The sequence below is a fragment of the Anabrus simplex genome, chromosome 2, assembly GCF_040414725.1.
Source record: "Anabrus simplex isolate iqAnaSimp1 chromosome 2, ASM4041472v1, whole genome shotgun sequence".
In the NCBI taxonomy this organism is placed as follows: domain Eukaryota; kingdom Metazoa; phylum Arthropoda; class Insecta; order Orthoptera; family Tettigoniidae; genus Anabrus; species Anabrus simplex.
This window is the reverse complement of record NC_090266.1, coordinates 249,983,119-250,002,884: the sequence shown is the minus strand read 5'-3', so window position 1 is coordinate 250,002,884 and position 19,766 is coordinate 249,983,119. Positions and strand designations below refer to the sequence as shown.

The window sequence follows — 19,766 nt, the reverse complement described above, 5'->3', positions numbered from 1 at the left end:
TGAAAGTCGTCTTGATAGACCAAGCCCCAAATGAACTGTTGCACCACGGTTATTTTTTTAAAACTGAATCCCTTGGTTCACAAGCCCGTATGCCCTGGATCCCTACCGACAGACGACTGCCTAATGGGATAACGTCATCCCACCTGAAGTCATGCTAGGCATTACGTGGATACGTGGTTGGAACACTGAGACAGCCTGCCATTGCCATTGATTGGTGATTTGATTTTTCTTTCGTACTACGCGTTTTATATAGGCCAGTTCAGTAACATAAATGGTTAGACACTCACCTCTCGTGCTCAAGTTAGGAAGATCAAATCCTGGTGCAGCCAGCTGACATTTAGTGTGAGAGTTCCGTTTATGTTGATATACGGGTACGTTAAAGATTCAACTTTTGAGGACAAAATTCCAGCAATCCGACGTCTTTTAGGTCCAATGGTAGCGGTTGGGATATTAGGAAAACAATAAAACAAAAGCAAAGCCATCCCCATACAGACCATTGGTCCTCGGGGGAGAGGCTTCCACTATCCATAACCTAGGCACTATATGGGATAAAGTGGTTAGTTCTATGTACGGCCGCCCTTGCCTCCAAGAATTAATCTAGTACTCAATTTTTGGTGTAGACTGACTGAATTTCTGGACCATCCGCCCCTTCAGAAGTGGAAATCGCGTTTCAAATTGTTTTGACTTCCTGGCAGACAGCATGTGCATTAACTGAGACGAGGATTGGGAAAGAATTATAAATAAAGACTTAAAGTACAGTCAACAGTGAACTTTTCCAAATTCCAAGTTCCAAATTAATTTGTAGTGGATTACCAATTCAAATGTCTTCTTACGCTATTTGTTTTACATCTCACCGTCACACACAGGTCTTATGGCGACGATGGGACAAGATAGGGCTAGGAAACCACGGAGAACCACATTCAGAGCTGCCGGCAGTGTGACACTATCTCCCGAATGCAAGCTGACAGCTATGCGACCCAAACCACGTAACCACGTCGCTCTGGAAACTCAAATAAAATGAAAATACCCGATGTTAGAAACAAAGTAATAAAATTCATGTCATGGATTGTTTAGGTAACTGGTAAGAAACTAACGTGAAACATATGAAAGAAGGATGTGAGAGGAAATAAATGACACAATAATGACAAAAGTCTACACAAAAACCATATTAGATGATTTGTATTGTAAACCTACGTTCATCTGATGATGATGATGACGATGATGATTATGCTTGTTGTTTGAAGGGGCCTAACATCGAGGTCATCGGCCGCACGTGGTTTATTTCATTCACCCTTTTGTGTAGCACACTAAATCATTGATTGTTTGTAGCTGTGTAACGTGGCTGTAACACTAATAATTTTGTATTGACTCTGGGAGTACCTGTCTGTCTACAAGGCAAATGCTGGGGCTGTACCTTCATTAAGGCCACGGTCGATTCCTTCACAGTCCTAGCCCTGTTCTACCCCATTGCCACCAGAACTAAGCCCTGTCTGTGTCCGTGCGAAGTAAACCAAATATAATCCTGTCGTATGTACTATGGGCTTGTTTTTCCAGGCCTTTCCGGCCGCTCCCCGCAGGAATATTTTTTAACGTGTCAAAGGCCAACGGCACGGATTTGTAGCATTTATAACACCCTCAAATGCCACAGATCTCAGTCGGGAGAGAATCTGCTACCTTTGGAACATGGAAACGACTAAGCAACTGTGTCTGAGGATTGGCATCACATGCATAATAATGATTACTCGTATTACTATAGTTAAGCCTTTTTTTTTTTTTTTGCTAGGGGCTTTACGTCGCACCGACACAGATAGGTCTTATGGCGACGATGGGATAGGAAAGGCCTAGGAGTTGGAAGGAAGCGGCCGTGGCCTTAATTAAGGTACAGCCCCAGCATTTGCCTAGTGTGAAAATGGGAAACCACGGAAAACCATCTTCAGGGCTGCCGATAGTGGGATTCGAACCTACTATCTCCCGGATGCAAGCTCACAGCCGCGCGCCTCTACGCGCACGGCCAACTCGCCCGGTATAGTTAAGCCTGGCTCAGACCGGTGGTAATGGAAGGTGCTCAAACAAGTCATCCTCGTGTTGGTAGATTTACTGACACTTAAAAGAAAAACACTTTTCGGACAACATTCTGATACCTTGGCGTCCCCAAAAGTCCTAAAAGTAGTTTTCTTTCTATTTGCTTTACGTCGCACCAACACAGATAGGTCTTCTGGCGACGATGGGATAGGAAAGGGCTGGGAGTGGGAAGGAAGCGGCCTTCGCCTTATTAAAGTACAGCCCCAGCATTTCCCTGGTGTGAAAATGGGAAACCACGGAAAGGCTGTCGACAGTGGGATTCGAACCCACTATCTCCCGAATACTGGATACTGGCCGCACTTAAGCGACTGCAGCTATCGAGCTCGGTCTAAAAGTAGTTAATGAGACGTAAAACTAATAACATTATTATTTGTATTGCTGTTAAAGTATTAACGTAGGCCTACATCATATGAAGATAATAATTATTTGAGGGCTTATCGTTAGCAACGCTGGTGCCCATCACAGATATCACACCAATTTCATCGGAATAGTTCTTTGTAAATAAAGGTTTCCTTTCTTTGTAATATAAGTTACTTCAAGTTGTGTTCATTCTAGTCGTACATTGGATGAAAACCTACAACCTGTTTTCCAGTCATTGATCGGGTCAGGGATGTAATGAATGAAACATATATAGGCTGTTATTACAATGGGGTCGCCACTCCCAAGGTGATTTATTAATGAGTGATAAATGCTATGAAATGATAATGGAGAGTGTTACTGGAATGAAAGATGACGGGGAAAACCGGAGTACCCGGAGAAAAACCTGTCCCGCCTCGTACATTGGATACTGCATTCAAATTAAGTCAAGGCATATAAGTATAATAACGTATGGCTTTTAGTGCCGGGAGTGTCCGAGGACATGTTCGACTCGCCAGATGGAGGTCTTTTGATTTGACGCCCGTAGGCGACCTGAGCGTCGTGATGAGGATGAAATGATGATGAAGACGACATATACTCCAGACCCCGTGCCAGCGAAATTAACCAATTATGGTTAAAATTCTCGACCTTGCCGGGAATAGAACCCGTAACTCCTGTGGAGAAAACAAGGAACGGCCGGAGAGGGTTTCCAAGTTTCTCGGGAAATGAGAAATAGAGGGATCAGCAGTTACAACATTTATTAGAATTTCAAGAAAATAACAATAAGTAATTCGAATGATTTTGAACATTAGCAATAACTAAGTTTTAAGATCAGAACAGTGTCCACATATCCATGAGCCGAAAAAAGGCCACCGGCTGTGCAAAAGATAATAAATATAAAAAAGACTGCTGTCTTATGAAATCTAACGAAAATTCAGAGTATCTGAAATAATTACTTATATTAAGTTTGAAGGCTAGTCCAAGCTAGACCGATATTTACATAAATAGTCATGACTAGATATTAAAGCTATCAAGAATTGAGAAAAAGTGGTCTCCAAGACCGATAAATTAACAAAGATTCTAAATTTAAGCAAGATTTTACAGCACCAAATTATCCACAAGAAAGTGATGATTAAAATAATGGTTTCCAAATATGAGACCAGCGATTAAAGAGTACCGCACTGCAGTGCTATTGGAATTCTTGAGAGGCAAACCAGCTGCATACAGTAAAATAGTCGTCTTCGAGAAATAGACATGGCTGGCCGAAAGTAGTACAAAGTTCATGAGTTTGGATCACAGCTTCGGGCAAAATACAAAGTCCAGGCTATGATAACTATAATTCCATGGAAAATTAAACGCGCCGGTCATGCCTGCTTCAGTAGTGCTGAAATGGTGGCGTGCCAGATGCGACCGTGCCGCATGCGACCCGTGCCACTAGCGACCGCATAATCTGTAACCGTGCCGGATGCGACCGGCGTTGACAAACAAATTGTCATTTGATAAGTTATGTCATCACCCAAGATAAGGTAAGCTAAACGAAGTGCAATGCCATTTCAATAAGTCCTATAAGCAGCTAGTGCCCCTACTTTACATAACACTTCTGGGGGAAACTGGTTTTACAATACGAAACATGGTGCTGCGTTTACTTTTTTACCGGGCGAGTTGGCCATGCGGTTAGAAGCGCTCGGCCCTGAGCTTGCATCCGGGAGATAGTGGGTTCGAATCCCACTGTAGGCAGCCATGAAGATGGTTTTCCGTGGTTTCCCCATTTTCACACCAGGCAAATGCTGGGGCTGTACTTTAAGACCAGGGCCACTTCCTTCCCATTCCTTGCCCTTTCCTATCCCATCGTCGCCTTAAGACCTGTCTGTGTCGGTGTGACGTAATGCCACTAGCAATAAAAAATACCCTAATGCTCTGAAATTATTCACGACTTAGGCCTACTTATTTATTGTGTCCTATTAATACCAGGAGTGTCAGAGGACGTGTTTGGCTTGCCTGGTGCAGGTCTCTCTACCTGACTCCCTTGGGCGGCCTGCGCGTCTGGATGTGGGATTATGATAATGAAGTAGGGAGAGATGAAACCAAGTTTCGGCACGTAGCCTGCTCCTCTCGAATAATACCAAGGGGTCTGCTCAATGCTTTACGTCTCCATCCGACGGCCGAATCACCATCAACAGCATCATATCCCCTCACTCCATTTGAACACTGCGAAAAGATTTGGATTTGAATCTCGGCTTTTAGCATGCAATCTAGTGATTAGAAACTGTCCACCATCAACTTTCCTACCCTGCCGGCCAACATTCTGATGGTGAATTTTTTTTCATCCAGGTTAAGTGGCTCAGACGGTTGAGATGCTGTTCTTCCGACTCCAACTTGGCAGGTTCGATCCTGGTTCAGTCCGGTGGTACTTGAACGTGCTAAAATACGTCAGCTTTGTGTCGGTAGATTTACTGGCACGTAAAACAAGTCCTGCGGGACTAAATTCCGGCACCTCGACGTCTCCTTAAACCATAAAAGTAGTTACTGGGACGTAAAGTCAGCAATATTATTATATTTTTCTTTCGACCAATGGCACTCGAACCTGCTAACAACGGTGTCAGAACTTTATTTTAGAAAAGACCAAGTTAGCTACTTATAAGCAATCTGCCACTTGGTGACAGCCCTTAATGCAGATCAATTGTAAGTGATTGATGGGTCGCATGCTGCACGGTGCTTATCCGCTCGGTCGCTATTGGCACAATAATGGCCGGGTCGCATCCAGCACGGTCGCATCTGGCACGTAACCGCAGAAATAGCGCTCGTCTTGACATGTCGCAGATCGAATAAGCAAGCCAGGCCCGGGGTATACGGCCTTCAGCAAGGTGAAGCGAGACACATGTCAACAAGCTGCCGGCTTCAGTGTGTGCGGCGAAGTTCAGCCTGGACGGAAAGAGCCCATTCAGACTGCCGTGGAGCAGCGATTACGGTGAAATCTTGTTGAGAGTAAGGGCTGCATTCTTGTAGAACTGGATTGAGGTATCCCTTAAATAGCGCTGTAGAAGTTTCCAGATAGGACGCAATATAGTGCTGTAAGACTAACGAAAAGAATTACAAACCAGTACATGTAAAATCTTAACAAAAAATACAAAATGGTGAGGGAAATGGAGTCCAGAAAGAATATATTAAAAATTTCCAATTAATTAATATAACAAAGGCTAAAGACAAATAACAAAAATGACCAATGAAAAGAGAGAAAAGCGCGGAAGAATACACTTTCGGTACCAATCAAAAAGAAAGTTGCCGGTGACGTAAACAGTCATGTCAAGGTGACGCAACCAATCAATAAGCAAGAAAGAATGACGTAAGGCAGCGAAGAGGGGAAAGAAAAATAGGCAAGCAGTGTTTGTGTAACCTGTGACATGATTGCACGTCGAAGGAAACTTATAAATTAACGAAAAGCAACCAAACCGAAACAATTACGGTAAGGTAAGAACAACATATAACATAAATTCAGACAAATAAGAGAGGTACCGAAAAAAGTAAAAATTACCAGCAAATCGTACGTTCATGGACGCATGAACCACCCTGTGACCAAAGGCCAGCAAGCTAACCATTTAGCCGTGGAGCCGGACAAAGTCTAAAGTGAAAAAGCTATTTCTCCTATCTGGTCATGAATCCGGTGGAATGGAATGTCTTAAGCCTATAATGGCGAATGCATCGTAACTGAAAGATAAGCGAGGTTAAAGGGGACACAGACTACGGTTCAACGCCCAGCTGGGATACTTTCTACGGCACTTTCAATATTCTTGTTTCCCATCATTACGGTACCTCGAAGACAATGCAGAATCGCGACAAAGAACATACCATACCACTCGCCGGACAAGCTGTAGCTCTGTGGTCTCGTCAATTTCCATACTTAGCATACCTAAATCATTAAAAACTGAGTCTAACCATCATTAATTGGTTCCCCTTTTTTATTACCCTCCATAGCTGAGTCGATTATCTTTCCAGTGTACCTATCCTCTTCCATTCATCCCACATGACCCCACCGCCGAAGCTGATTTACGCTTCTTTCCTAATTTAGTTTTTATTTCCTCATCCCGAGCACTCTCCTACCACTCTTCCACATGATCGTATCAGCAATAATTCTCGTTAATTTCAAGTATGTAACTTCCAACTTATTAATAAGATATCCTAAGTCTACCCAGCTTTCTCTCCCGTACAGGGTTATCCGTTTGAAAACAATCAGATATAAACGATTCGACTAACTCACTTAGGCCTAATTCTTACACAATATCGTTGATTTCAACTGTGCACATTCTGCATTAGCTTTGCTCTACCTTGATTTAGTTTCACTTAGTATAATACGATTCTGGAAGAATGCGTATCCTAAGTATTTGCAATGATCTACCTATTCCAGTTTTGTATTCCCGACCTGACATGCAATCCTCATAGGTTTCTTCCTACTGATATCAGTTTAGTCTTGGGAAAGCTAATGTTCATAACCTACTCATTGCACCTCTTTTCAAATTATTAGACTCCAGGATTTCAGCACAGTCTGCCGTTATGACGAACTCGTCGGCAAAGCCCAAACTACTTATACATTTTCACCCAGCCGAATCCTTCCCTGCCATTCTATACCTGTCAGTAAATTACCCATGTAAACAATGAACAGCAATGGCGAAACGTTACAGCCTTCTCAAATCCCCGTAACTACCTTGTAACAAGAACTCATTCTACCGTCAATTATAATTGCAGCACAATTGTCTACATAAATACATTTGGTTGCTTGTTATAATCTCCTCCTAATGCTGTAATCCCGTAGTATCGCTAACTTCCTTTCTCTCTGCACTCTGCCTTCTCTAATTCTACGAAATATAAGCATAATTGTCTATTCCTCTCGTAGCAATTTTAAATTGCTTGGTGCATACTGAACATGTACTGTAGTCCTTATAACTACTCTGTGGTTTGAAACCACACTAGTTTTCATTTAGCTTACTATTCATCATTGATCGCACTCTCCTCTCCAAAATACCAGTGAACAGCATGTCTCGTATGATGATTTTTAACTATTCTTTATTAATAAATCAAACAATATGTATAAGATGCTTCCCATTGCGGCATGGGATCCCATACCGCACAGGAGCTTAAACACTGGTCATTTTTGACGATTGAGTTTCCTGAATTTTATTTAACTATCTCAATCGGAAGCCATATTTTGGGCAATACGCAGTATATAAAAAATATTTATGCAATGCGAAAAGAAACTAACTGTTTTATTTTTCTTTCAGGTTACCACAGCTTGCCGTCTCAGCGAAGTTGTTGTGTCTCCTGATGGTAAGTAAAACATTTGCACGTAATAAATCCAATACTTACTTATGCTCAAATCCATTATCTCTCCCTTGAAGGGATTCTTTGAATTATTCATTGGTGAAGATGTGAGACTTTTCTTACGAAATTTTAATACTGTTCTTAACATGCAGGCGTGTCTCAGTATTTTTGAACATCGTCTGTTAATTTTAAGAAAACTCTACCAATAGCGTTATTTTATCCAGTAAAATGTCATATTTTGAAAGATAAGTGCATGCTTTGTCTGTTTCAAAGTCATGTATGGAACCTGGCGTCTTTACTCGCCCATGTTTAATTATTCCCATTCCGACGCCTTGGCTAAATGGTCAATGTCACGCCCTTCTGTTCGGATTGTCCCAGGTTCGATTCCCAGCCGGGTTGGGTCAGTTCGTCTGGCTTGCGGTTCGTGTTCATTTAAATACACACATCTCCATATTCACACCACACACGGTGCACTACCAAACACCACAGAAACACGCAGTAGTAAATGTATCTCTCCACATAGTGTTGGCAACGGGGAAGGCCAAGTCCATATGCGCGACGCAGGTCGTAACCACGACGCCACCCGCGTGTTGAAAAAGTGGCGGAATAATAATAAGAATATGAAGTTCCATTCCTATCCACCACCGTAACATATTATTCTACGATATTTATGTCAGAAGACTGCCAATACGATTCAATCTGTGTTCTCGAGTAGTTTATTTTCAGGGAAATGTTTTAAGAGTCATGGGATATCCTAGTCATTAGCCCCATACATAGGCTATACTGTGTTTGTGAATTTGTGTTCTATCACTGGTCCCACTCCCTGGCAAAATGCGCAAGAAAGTGGCCTCCGATTTAGAGGGCCGTGGGTTCAATTCTCGGTCGAGTCATCGTTTAGCTGGGAAAATAAGATAGTCTTCTTCTTATTATTATTATTTAACTGCCCTTTAGTTGGCCCCATTTATACCATGCAAAATACCACCGACCACAGCCGCGACTGAACACGCTATATTGGAAACGGAAGGAAAACGACTAACGTACTACACCACTGAGATTGGTGTCGGTATTGCTATGAGCTGTATTTGTGAGGTGTAAATTTTGAACCACGTGTTAGTATTTAATAGACCGAGCGAGTTAGCCGTGAGGTTAGAGTCACTCAGCGGTGATCTTGCATTCGGAAAATAGTGGGTTCGAGACCACTGTATGTTTTTCCGTGGTTTCCTCTTTTCATACCAGGCAAATACTGGGGCTGGACCTCAGTTAAGGCCACGGCTACTTCCTTCCCAATTCCTATCCCTTTCCTATCCCTTTCCTATCCCATCGTCGCCATAAGACCTATCTTTGCCGGTGCGATGTAAAGCAACATGTTAAAAAATGTATGTAATAGGACCCGGAAGATATCTCCCCTCTCCATTTGCTGGGTTAAAAGTTCTCCTAACTAAACATTAAAACATGCTCTCTGCTCATTGAAACACCCTGTAATTCTAGGTGACAGTATCCTGATTTGATTCCGCTACCATGAACACAGTAGATGAGGGCTTAATCATTTATGCTACTCCGTCAGTCCATCCTTACAGTAATTGAAATGCTGATCTACATGCCGTACTCTGTGTATGTTTCTTCAGAGTCCAAGATATTGAATTGTACATTTTTAACCTCACCTGGCTACGTAATATATGAGAGAAAAGAATTAAAGTAAGACCTAAAGACAGTAGTTAAACTTTGAATTTAATTATTTTAGGGTAAACGGAACTAAAGTTCACAGGCATAACTGTGTTGAAACATCGGATACCTCGAGAATTCTATGTTAAGCAAAATCAGTTAGCATGAAATTCTTATATTAATCAACATCCATGGCGATCTGGCCTTGAACTGATAGCTCATATAAAGCTGATTAGAGGAGGAACAGAAAGAACTGACCACCCTACCACAATTAAGTTCCAGCTTAGGGTAATTCATCAGTTGTGCTCTGATTTATCTGTTGCCACTCTCTAGATAAAACACTGCACTTTGTTAAGATGCGTAGAGATTTTTCGTTTCCAAAGGCTTGCAAACAGAATGTTGAAACGCATGACAGTCTATAATGAAAATGTATACATGTATAATATATCCTGCATATGCATACATCAGACTTATAGAATGTCATACCTACCAACCCTTAGTCTCCAAGACTCTGAATTAAGTGAGCGCCTCCACAATCCTCTATTTGCAAATGGCTCTGTGGCCTTGTTTATTTCCACAACTCTTGCCGTTAAATAATTGAAAACTGACTCTAACCATCATCACCTTGGCCTCCCTCTGCTTCTGTCACACTGTCTGCTTACTTACTTGCTCCATAGCTCTAAATCCCTTGAAGGGCCTTGGCCTCCTTCATTACTTCCGCCCGTAATGCGCTGTCCCGTGCCTTCCTCTGTCAACCTCGGAATCCCAACTGATGCCATTTGTCCTTTTACATTCCCTGCATCTGTCCAAACACCCGTCCAGCTTCTGTCATTGAGCTTCGTAACGAATGCATTTTCCGGAGTGAGTTGTTACTCCTAACCCCTAACTTGGAGGAACAGGATATCTCATTTGGTCTGGGTCACCACCTTCAATCTGCCGGGCATGGGAAGTCCTACCAATAGCTAAGCTACTGTCGGCTTAGCTCTTACCACGCAGGTGGGGCTTACCCTCTATAACCGAGTCCATTATTCTACCAACGAAGTCAGTTTTTATGCACAGCTTCATCCATCGAATTCATTCCTATCTTAGCCTTTATCTCTGATTGCGAGTTTCCTCCTACCATTCTTCCAACCTGTTTGCACCAGCAGTCATTCTCCTTGCTTTCATACCCGTTACTTGCAACTTATGCCCAAGATATTTTGAGTCGACGCTGCATTCATTTCCGTACAGTAAAGTCGGTCTGACAACAGGTCGATGCAAAAATATTTGTGTCCGTGATCTCCGTTCTTTCTTGCAGAATAGCGATGATCGCAACTGCTAGCTCATTGCATTAGCTTTGCTACAACTTGATTTTTTTCACTTATTATAAGGACATCCTGAAAGAATACACATCTTAGGTACAAGCAATGATCTGTCTGGTGTAGTTTCGTATTCTCCACCGTGAGAGTTGTCAGTGCGGTTCGGCTTATGTATATGTAAGATTGTATTCAGGGGACAGTGGGTTCAAAAACCACTTTCGACAGACCAGAGGATGGTTTCCTGTGGCTCCCTGTTTCCACACCAGGCAGCTCTGCCTTATTTAAAGCCACGGTTGCTTCCTTCCCAGTCCTATCACTTTCCCATCTAATCGTCGCCATTAAAACTGTTTGTGTCGGTGCGACATGAAACAGATAACGAAAAGGAACCTTATTCCCTACTTGACACCCAGTCCTCTTCCGTTTCTTCGCAGTTGACATGATTTTAGTCTGGGAATGCCAATGATTATATCATACTCGCAACACTTATTTTTGAAGCCCCAGTATATTAGATTACAAGCTTTCTTCGTAGTCTTCCATTAATACTAAGTCGTCGGCATAGACCAAACTGCTTACTATACGTTCACTCGACTGATTTCCTCCTGGGTATTTTGTATCTTTCAGTAAATGATCCATGTAAACTACGTATGAACTATAAAGCTGAAATAGGTGTCCAACCTCTGTACCTACTTCAGACCAAGAATTAATTCTACCATCAGTTCTCACTGTGACCTGATTTTGAGCGCAAATGCATTTGATTGCCTATAGTAACCTACCGCTGATTCTATAATCCCTCAGTGTGCCCAGCATCTTTTCCCTTGGTCTTGTGTCACATGCCTTTTCTAGATCCTTGAAACAAATACAACTTTCTATTCCTCTCGCAGTATTCTTCAATTACTTGACGCGTACTGAATATCTGGTCGTGACAGCACCTCTTGTGGTCTGAATCCGCTCTGATTTTCATCCAATTTGCTCTTCGCCATTGACTGCACCATCTTTTCCTAGTGTTCGGAGAGATAGAGGTTGAAATTTAAACCACCTTGCAGTTAGTGGGGATGTGGTAGGTGCACTGAAGAGTGCTAGATAAACATTGTGAAAGGCACGTGAGGAGGCGTACTCCCTCGCCGCCATGGGTGTGACTGAATGCTCTAGGCGACAAGCTTTAAGGGACAAAAGGAATGTGGTATTGCACTTTGTTTAATAGCTACTAAAGCTGCACTGCAGCGGTTAGCTTTACGCACATCAATTACTTTCTGATTGACGGCATGCCACAGCTGCCTGGTTCCACATATTGAACACTCCAGTGTTCCTAAAGAGGAAAAAGTGGCAGTGAAGACGTGACGTGGAACCTTTTCTTTAACCTGCTTCATTACTCACAACAAAGCATACAATATGCTTTAGAGTTCCTCTTAATATTCAAGTTTTGTATTCAGTAGATGGTGGGTTCGAATAAAACGTCGCCCGCTCTAAAGATAGTTTTCCATGCTTTCCCACTTTCATACCTGTCAAATACTGGGACTGCATCTTAATGAAGGCCAAGGCCGCTACATTTCAAATCTTAGCCCTTTCCCATCCTTTCACTGTTGAAAACCTTTGATCTGCAACGTTAAACTACCAGCGAAAATTAAATTTAAAACAGCGTAATTTTATTCTGGTCCGCCTCTGTGGTGTAGTGGTTAGTGTGATTAGCTGCCACCCCTGGAGGCCCGGGTTCGATTCCCGGCTCTCCCACGAAATTTGAAAAAGTGGCACGAGGGCTGGAACGGGGTCCACTCAGCCTCGGGAGGTCAACTGAGTAGAGGTGGGTTCGATTCCCACCTCAGGCATCCTGGAAATGGTTTTTCGTGGATTTCCCACTTCTCATCCAGGCAAATGCCGAGCTGGTACCTAACTTAAGGCCACGGCCGTTTCCTCCCCTCTTCCTTGTCTATCCCTTCCAATCTTCCCATCCCCCACCAAGGCCCCTGTTCAGCATAGCAGGTGAGGCCGCCTGGGCGAGGTACTGGTCATTCTCCCCAGTTGTACCCCCGACTCAGAGTCTGAAGCTCCAGGACACTGCCCTTGAGGCGGTAGAGGTGGGATCCCTCGCTGAGTCCAAGGGAAAAACCGAACCTGGAGGATAAACAGATTAAGAAGAAGAATTTTATTCTGTCATATTCAACCGATTAATGATTATTTTTATATTTAAAATGATTGGTTTGGATACTATTCCACATGTACCAGAATTTAAGGGAAAATGAAGTTGCTGATCTCGGAGAAAATATTTTCTTTATTTGTTTTGTCCAGAAGATGTTCTGTCTACTTTCTGAATTGTACGCATTAACACACGCTTTGTGATACAATAGGAAATTGCAACATTCAGTGTTGTGGTCGTTGTTGAATCATGTCCGAATCTTGAGTCATCCTTGGGTTGTTTTGGTCGAGTAGATATATTCGATAAGGATGGAAAAGCGTCTACCAGTCATACAATTCTTTGTAAACATATTTTTACTACGGGGACATTATAAAAGCGAAGTTTATTGAGATGGGGTCAAGGGTCCGGTTTCATGGCTAAATGGTTAGCGTGCTGGCCTTTGATCACAGGGGTCCCGGGTTCGATTCCCGGCAGGGTCGGGAATTTTAACCATCATTGGTTAATTTCTCCAGCACGGGGCCTGTGTGTATGTATCGTCTCCATCATCATTTCATCCGCATCACGACGCGCAGGTCGCCTACGGGTGTCAAAAGGACCTTCACCTGGCGAGCCGAACTTGTCCTCGGACACTCCCGGCACTAAAAGCCATACGCCATTTCATTTTTCATGGGGTCAAGGATAGGTAATCGTAAGAAATTAAATGCATTTGTCGTTCTATAAGGGCGCAGTGAAAATTGACAGCAAGAGTGATTATTTTGCTAATGGCTTAACGTCATATTGGCTCGGATAGTTTCTCGGCGACGATGATGTAAGAAGTGTCTAGGAATAGGAAGGACGTGGCCGTGGCTTTAGGTAATGGCCTCAACTCTTGTATTCGTATGGCGTAAAAATGGGAAACAAAGGAAGAACATCGTCAGGACTGCTGATGGTGAGGTTCGAACCTACGGTTTTCCGAATGCAAGCTCATAACTTCTAGGCTCCGATGACGCGGCCAATTTGCTCGGCGATAATCGTAAAATGAGGTCTCGATTTAAGGTAGTTAGAGGAGTTAGGCAAAGATGTAATATTCATCCTTTACATGGATCTTCCTTTCACTGCTCGTTTTCTCAAATGCTAGTGTGTTTGCATGTGCGATCTGTGACACACATTTTGACTTGGCACAGTTTTATGGCCTGGTGCAACCCTATTTGCTGGGATGTATTCCAGTATTGTGGTAGTTGGCAATTCGGTGTGTATACAGTCCCCGAGTCAGCGGAATTAACCGAGTGACTCGTTCGGGAATGTACTGAAAGCCACTACGTTGTCCATTCGGCCAAGGAGTGGACTTATTGCTCGTATGGATCATCTTGTTTTTCATCCTGGCCTTGTTACCAGTTATCTGGGGTCGGCAGTAATGTGGATTAAGCCCAGTTTTATGGCCGGTAGACATCCTTTTCTTTTCTAGTGGTTAAACATCGCAGTAACACACTGAAGGTTTTCGGTGACGTAAAGATGGGAAAGGGCTAGTGCTGGGAAGGAAGCGGCTGTGGCATTAAGGTACAGACCTAGAATATGCCTGGCTTGCAAATGGGAAATCACGGAAAACCATCATCAAGGCTGCGGACGGTGGGATTTGAATCCACAAGATCCTGGATGCAAGATCACAGCTATGCGACCCTAACCGTACGGCCAACTCCCTCGGTGATAACCTTCCTGATGCCACCTCTACTGTTTGTCGAGGGATGTATTCACAATTACGTATTTCTGTTGTTGGTAATTTGATGTGTTGTGTGTAAATGAAGATATGCACTAAGACGACCACAGACACCCTACCTCCGAGGTAGAAGAATTAACCTGACGCGGCTGAAATCTCCGACCCGGCTGGGACTCGAACCCGGCATGCTATGAACCAAAGGATATTACACTGATCAATCAAAAAAGGAGCCGTATTATCTCTTTTATGGATTGTTTATTTAAAGAAAAGAGAAAATGTTTTTCAGCTAATCTGTGATATTTCTGGGGTCGTTGTAACCACCCTCGTCATTTTGAGTTTTGGCTCGAGGTTTAAGGTCAGATGCCCTTCCTGACGCCACGTGATTTTTCAACACGAAATCTATGGGGACTCGAACCTGGGTCATCCAGTTAGAAAGTCATTGCACTAACCAAACCCCATGACGCAACAGCCCCGAAGGGCTTTGGCCTACCAAGCGCTAGCTACTCAGTCCTCCCGGCCGTTATTCTTGGCTTTCTAGACCGGAGCCGCCATCTCGCCGTCAGATAGCTCTTCAATATGGTAATCACGTAGGGTGAGTGGACCTCGAACGTGACCTCAGTTCCAGGTTAAAATCCCTGTCCTGGCCGAAAATCGAACCCGGGGCCTCCGCGTAAGAGACAGGCACGCTACCCCTATATCACGGGGCCGGCGCGCATCGTTTACTGATAGCCAAAAAATGGTAGGGTGGAACTGTGTTAGGAGAAAGTGTTATTTAGTTTAGCTAATGCTGTCAAAATCTTGCAACCTAAGATTTCGAACTTGAAAAGAAAGACAGCGTACGTAATATGGCAATGGGCATTTCCAAGACGAAATTGATTTTGTTTGGGAAGGAATCTTAAATGACTGAATGCCAGGAGAACTCAAATTTGGAGCAGATGTCCATGTGGCACATCAAGGAAATGTAGTTTTCCACAGTCGTAGTAGGCTATAGGTAGAGCCCTGTGTGGATATACAAAATAATATCCGAATCCGCATTTACACTTCCTCCATCCGCACCCGCATCCGCGTCCGCGAATGGTTATCTGAATCCGCAAAATGGTTATCCGCGGATATTTTAAATAATTATCTACAGTATATTGCACCGAACGTATTGAAACAGGCGGATCTGTTAACATAATACAACAGGCCTGACACCTGGCACCAGAACCCTTGCAGTCACAGGGTTATGAGGGATTTTCTCTTGCGACAACAACAGGCGTATTGACCTTTGTTCCTTCCATCCATTAATTGTGGGCAGAAGCCATTTAGGCTTAGGTCACATTTACTGCTGTATGGTCTCAAGGCTCTTTCTAAATCAACTATTCTCCCATACCAATGTCAGGGGTCACCTAACCACATGGAAAAAGAAGAGTATACCTGAGTGAAAGTCAATAAACGTCATAAACCGCACCGTTTTCAGGTCGATTTCGCTGTATGAGAGCGAAAGTTAGGTGGACTTGGGACATGTAATTCAAGCTAAAGTATTGTTCATAAAAAACAGCGAGAATGGTTGCCGGTATGAACCGGTGGGAACGGCAGCTGGAGGGCATTCGTAACGTAGATGTAACGGCCATTTTATGAATGAACAACCTGGATGAATTCCAGTACGAAGTGGTTACGGGGATGGGTTAATGCGAGTTGAATGAAGGAGAATTTGACATATCTCGTCATCTTCTTCATGGCCTTTTTTCTCATTTTATTTTGCTCCCCACATCATGTTAGTTGCTCCAGTTTTACTGCCGAATGGCCTTTCTGATGACAGTTCTATGTAGTGGTTGGGTCTTGTGGTGTGCTGTATGTACGTGAAGAGCCAGAGAAACAATCCATACCTAGTTAAAATCCACGACCAAGCCGGGAGTTGAACCCTGAGCCCTGTGAATCGAGGCCAGAACGCTGACCATTCAGCTCTGGACGCCGAACTGAGTAGCTCAGACGGTAGGGCTCTGGCTTTCTGAGCTCAAGCGGGCAGGTTCGAGCACGGCCTAGTCCGGTAGGATTTGATAATACCAGACTCTAGTCGCTAGATTTACTGGAACGTAAATGATCTCCCGCGACACAAGATTCCGTCACTTTGGCATCTCTGAAAACCGTAAAAATAGATAGTGGGACGTAGAACCAATAACATCGTGAAGGGAGTATCTTATAGCCAGAAGGACAATGGTCACGACCAGGGAGGGTAAGAGAGATAGGTGTAGACTTAGAAGACAGTAGTTAGAATACTGTGGTAATTTTCGTGAAACCTCACTTTTAAGGTCTATAGTGAAAGATTATTATTATTATTATTATTATTATTATTATTATTATTTTCAAAAAGGCCATTTAGAGGCGTTTGTTTGCCTTGCATTGTCCTGATACTCCTTTTCATTCTTTTGTTGTTGGCTTATTTTCTCTCCATGATTTAAGTTGTCCCTGTCGATTCCTTCGGTATGTTCTCTTGGTCAGCTTACAGTTCGTGAATTTTGGATCTGATTCCTGCCAGTCTGAAGATTTCCTTGTTTCAGAGGTCTTATTGTGATATTCCTACCAACCTGAAGATCTCCTTGTTTCAGATGTCTTCTTGTGTGTTTCCTACCAATCTGAATATCTTCTTGTATCAGAAGTCTTCTTGTGTGATTTCTGTCAATTTAAGTCTTTGTCGATTTCGTCGATCTATTTCCTAGTGGTTGTTTTTGCTTTACTCCTGTTTTCACAGAATTCGATTATTTGTTTTGTGAGCCTTACAGTGTTCGTTTTCTTATGTTTCCGTAGAATTGTATTCTGCGTTTTCTATTGTCACTGTGATTGTCGGTGAACAGTATTGTTTTTCTTTTTGTAACTGAGTCTGCTTTTTCACCTATGAATTTTGAGCCTAGAATTTTCCTTATGATTTTGTGTTCTTTTGCTTAAATTTTTTCGATGTGTGCTTTTCAGTCCAAGATTATTATTATTATTATTATTATTATTATTATTATTATTATTATTATTATTATTATTATTATTATTTTACAATTTGCTTTACGTCGCACTAGCACATATAAGGTAGGAAAGGGCTAGGAGTGTGAAGGAAGCGGCCGTGGCCTTAATTAAGGTACAGCCCGAGCATTTGCCCTGTGTGAAAATGGGAAACCACGGTAAACTATCTTCAGGGCTGTCGACAGTGGACTTCGAACCCACTATCTCCCGAATATAAGCTCATAGCTGCACGATCCTAACCGCACGGCCAACGCATTCGGTGATTATTATTATTATTATTATTATTATTATTATTATTATTATTATTATTATTATGCAACTGTAATTATAATATACTACGACTATAAGATTCAAGAACGGTTGTAACCGGCCTCTGACCTCTTAACTCCTTAGTCTGCCGTTTACAGCTGAGCCTTTGATGCCCCGACAGTAACTGGTCTTGTGCGGGTGACTGTACCTATTGACATCAGGCTGCCCCTGCAGTCCCGGCCAGGGCCACGACTGGCAGTGCGTGCGTGTTGAATGTCCGCTGCCACTTGTCTTCCTCAACCCGGTAGCTCTCTGTCAGAAAGCAGGACAAGGTAAATAATGAAAATCAGATTATTTTGCTTTCCTGTCCAGCTCCTTAACACAAAGCGAATGGTCAGCGTAACGACCTTCGGTTCAGAGGACACGGCAGGTTTTCCTTGTCGGGCTGGGAACGCTAACTGCGTGCAATTAATTTCTCAGTCTTAGAGCGCATTTAGTCATCTATACACAGCACACCACACTACCACATTTTTTTTGCTAGTTGCTTTACGTCGCACCGACACAGATAGGTCTTATGGCGACGATGGGACAGGAAAGGGCTAGGAGTGGGAAGGAAGCGGCCGTGGCCTTAATTAAGGTACAGCCCCAGCATTTGCCTGGTGTGAAAATGGGAAACTACGGAAAACCTTTTTCAGGGCTGCCGACAGTGGGGTTCGAACCTACTACCTCCCGAATACTGGATACTGGCCGCACTTAAGTGACTGCAGCTATCGAGCTCGGTACCACAAATTTAATTCGGGATATAGAGCGTTCGAACTCCAATATTGGTAACCCTAAATAGGGTTTTTCGTGGTTTCCCATTTCCACACCAGGCAAATACTGGGGCTGTAAATTAATTAATTAAAGCCACGGCCGCTTCTTTCCCTTTCCTGTCTCATCGTCGCCATAAGACCTATATGTGTCGGTGCCAGGGGCGTAGCTAACGGGGAGTTACTTGGGGTTATGACCGCCCCCTCTCCCCACTGAATATTTTACAAAAGAAAATAAACAGAAACTAACAGTTAAACAAGTGATAATCGACTCAATGTGTTGCTTCTTTCGGCCATTCGTGGAGACATAATTGTAAAACCGACAGATCTCTTGAATCTATTTCCTAAGAATCCTCGGAAATTGTATTTTAGATTGTAAAGGATTTACCATTTGCCGTAAAACTATTCACCTTGATAATATTGTTCTTGTTCTGTATTTTAATGTAAGATTGTGTAGTGTACCGGTACTGCAGTCTGAATATTAATATAATTTACTTGTATAGTGTCCTTATAATGACACTCATACACGCGCGTACTACACACTCAGAAGCACCTTCATATGTTCTACCAACATTGTTTTTGTAATCATAAACCCCACTATCGGTCGATCCTGGCTACGCTACCGGTCGAAAAAGCAAAGCAAAGTCACCTCCGTACAGGCCATGAAGGCCCTTGGAGGAGTTGAAGGTAAAGGCTTCCACCATTGTTAACCTCGGCACGTGATGGGATAGAGTGGTTAGCTCTATGCCCGGCCAACTTTGCCCCGAGGAATTAACCTGATACTCATTTTTTGTGTAGGCTGAGTGAACCTCAGGGCCATATGCACATCCGGAAGTGGAAATCTCGTTTCTTAAATTTTAAGACTTCCTGACGGGGATTCGAGCCCACGTCCTTCCGGGCGAACCGAGCACGCTTTACCGCCTCGGTCAAGTAGCCCCTACGCCTCTGGTCGGTGCCACGTAAAACAAAATGTAAAAAATAAATTAAAAAACTACCACAGAAACACGTAATAGTGGATACATCCCTCCACATGTGGTTAGCGTCAGGAAGGGCATTCGACCGTAAATCTAGGCCAAATCCACACGAAGTGCCGAGCTCAAGGAATTGGGTAAGAGAGACCAGGAAGAAGATATAATATCCCTTCGTGAAGAATCTCACATGAACATGGATCCTTGGGATAT

At 43.1% G+C, this 19,766-nt stretch overlaps 1 protein-coding gene across 1 annotated transcript in view; it reads left to right on the top strand.

The window, feature by feature from the left end:
• Positions 1 to 19,766, top strand: part of ths (thisbe) — a 485,206-nt gene that overhangs the window by 334,950 nt on the left and 130,490 nt on the right. The window contains exon 2 of the mRNA XM_067139002.2: positions 7,713 to 7,758. Coding sequence (XP_066995103.1) covers positions 7,713 to 7,758 — 46 coding nt within the window. The remainder of the gene's footprint in view (positions 1 to 7,712; positions 7,759 to 19,766) is intronic.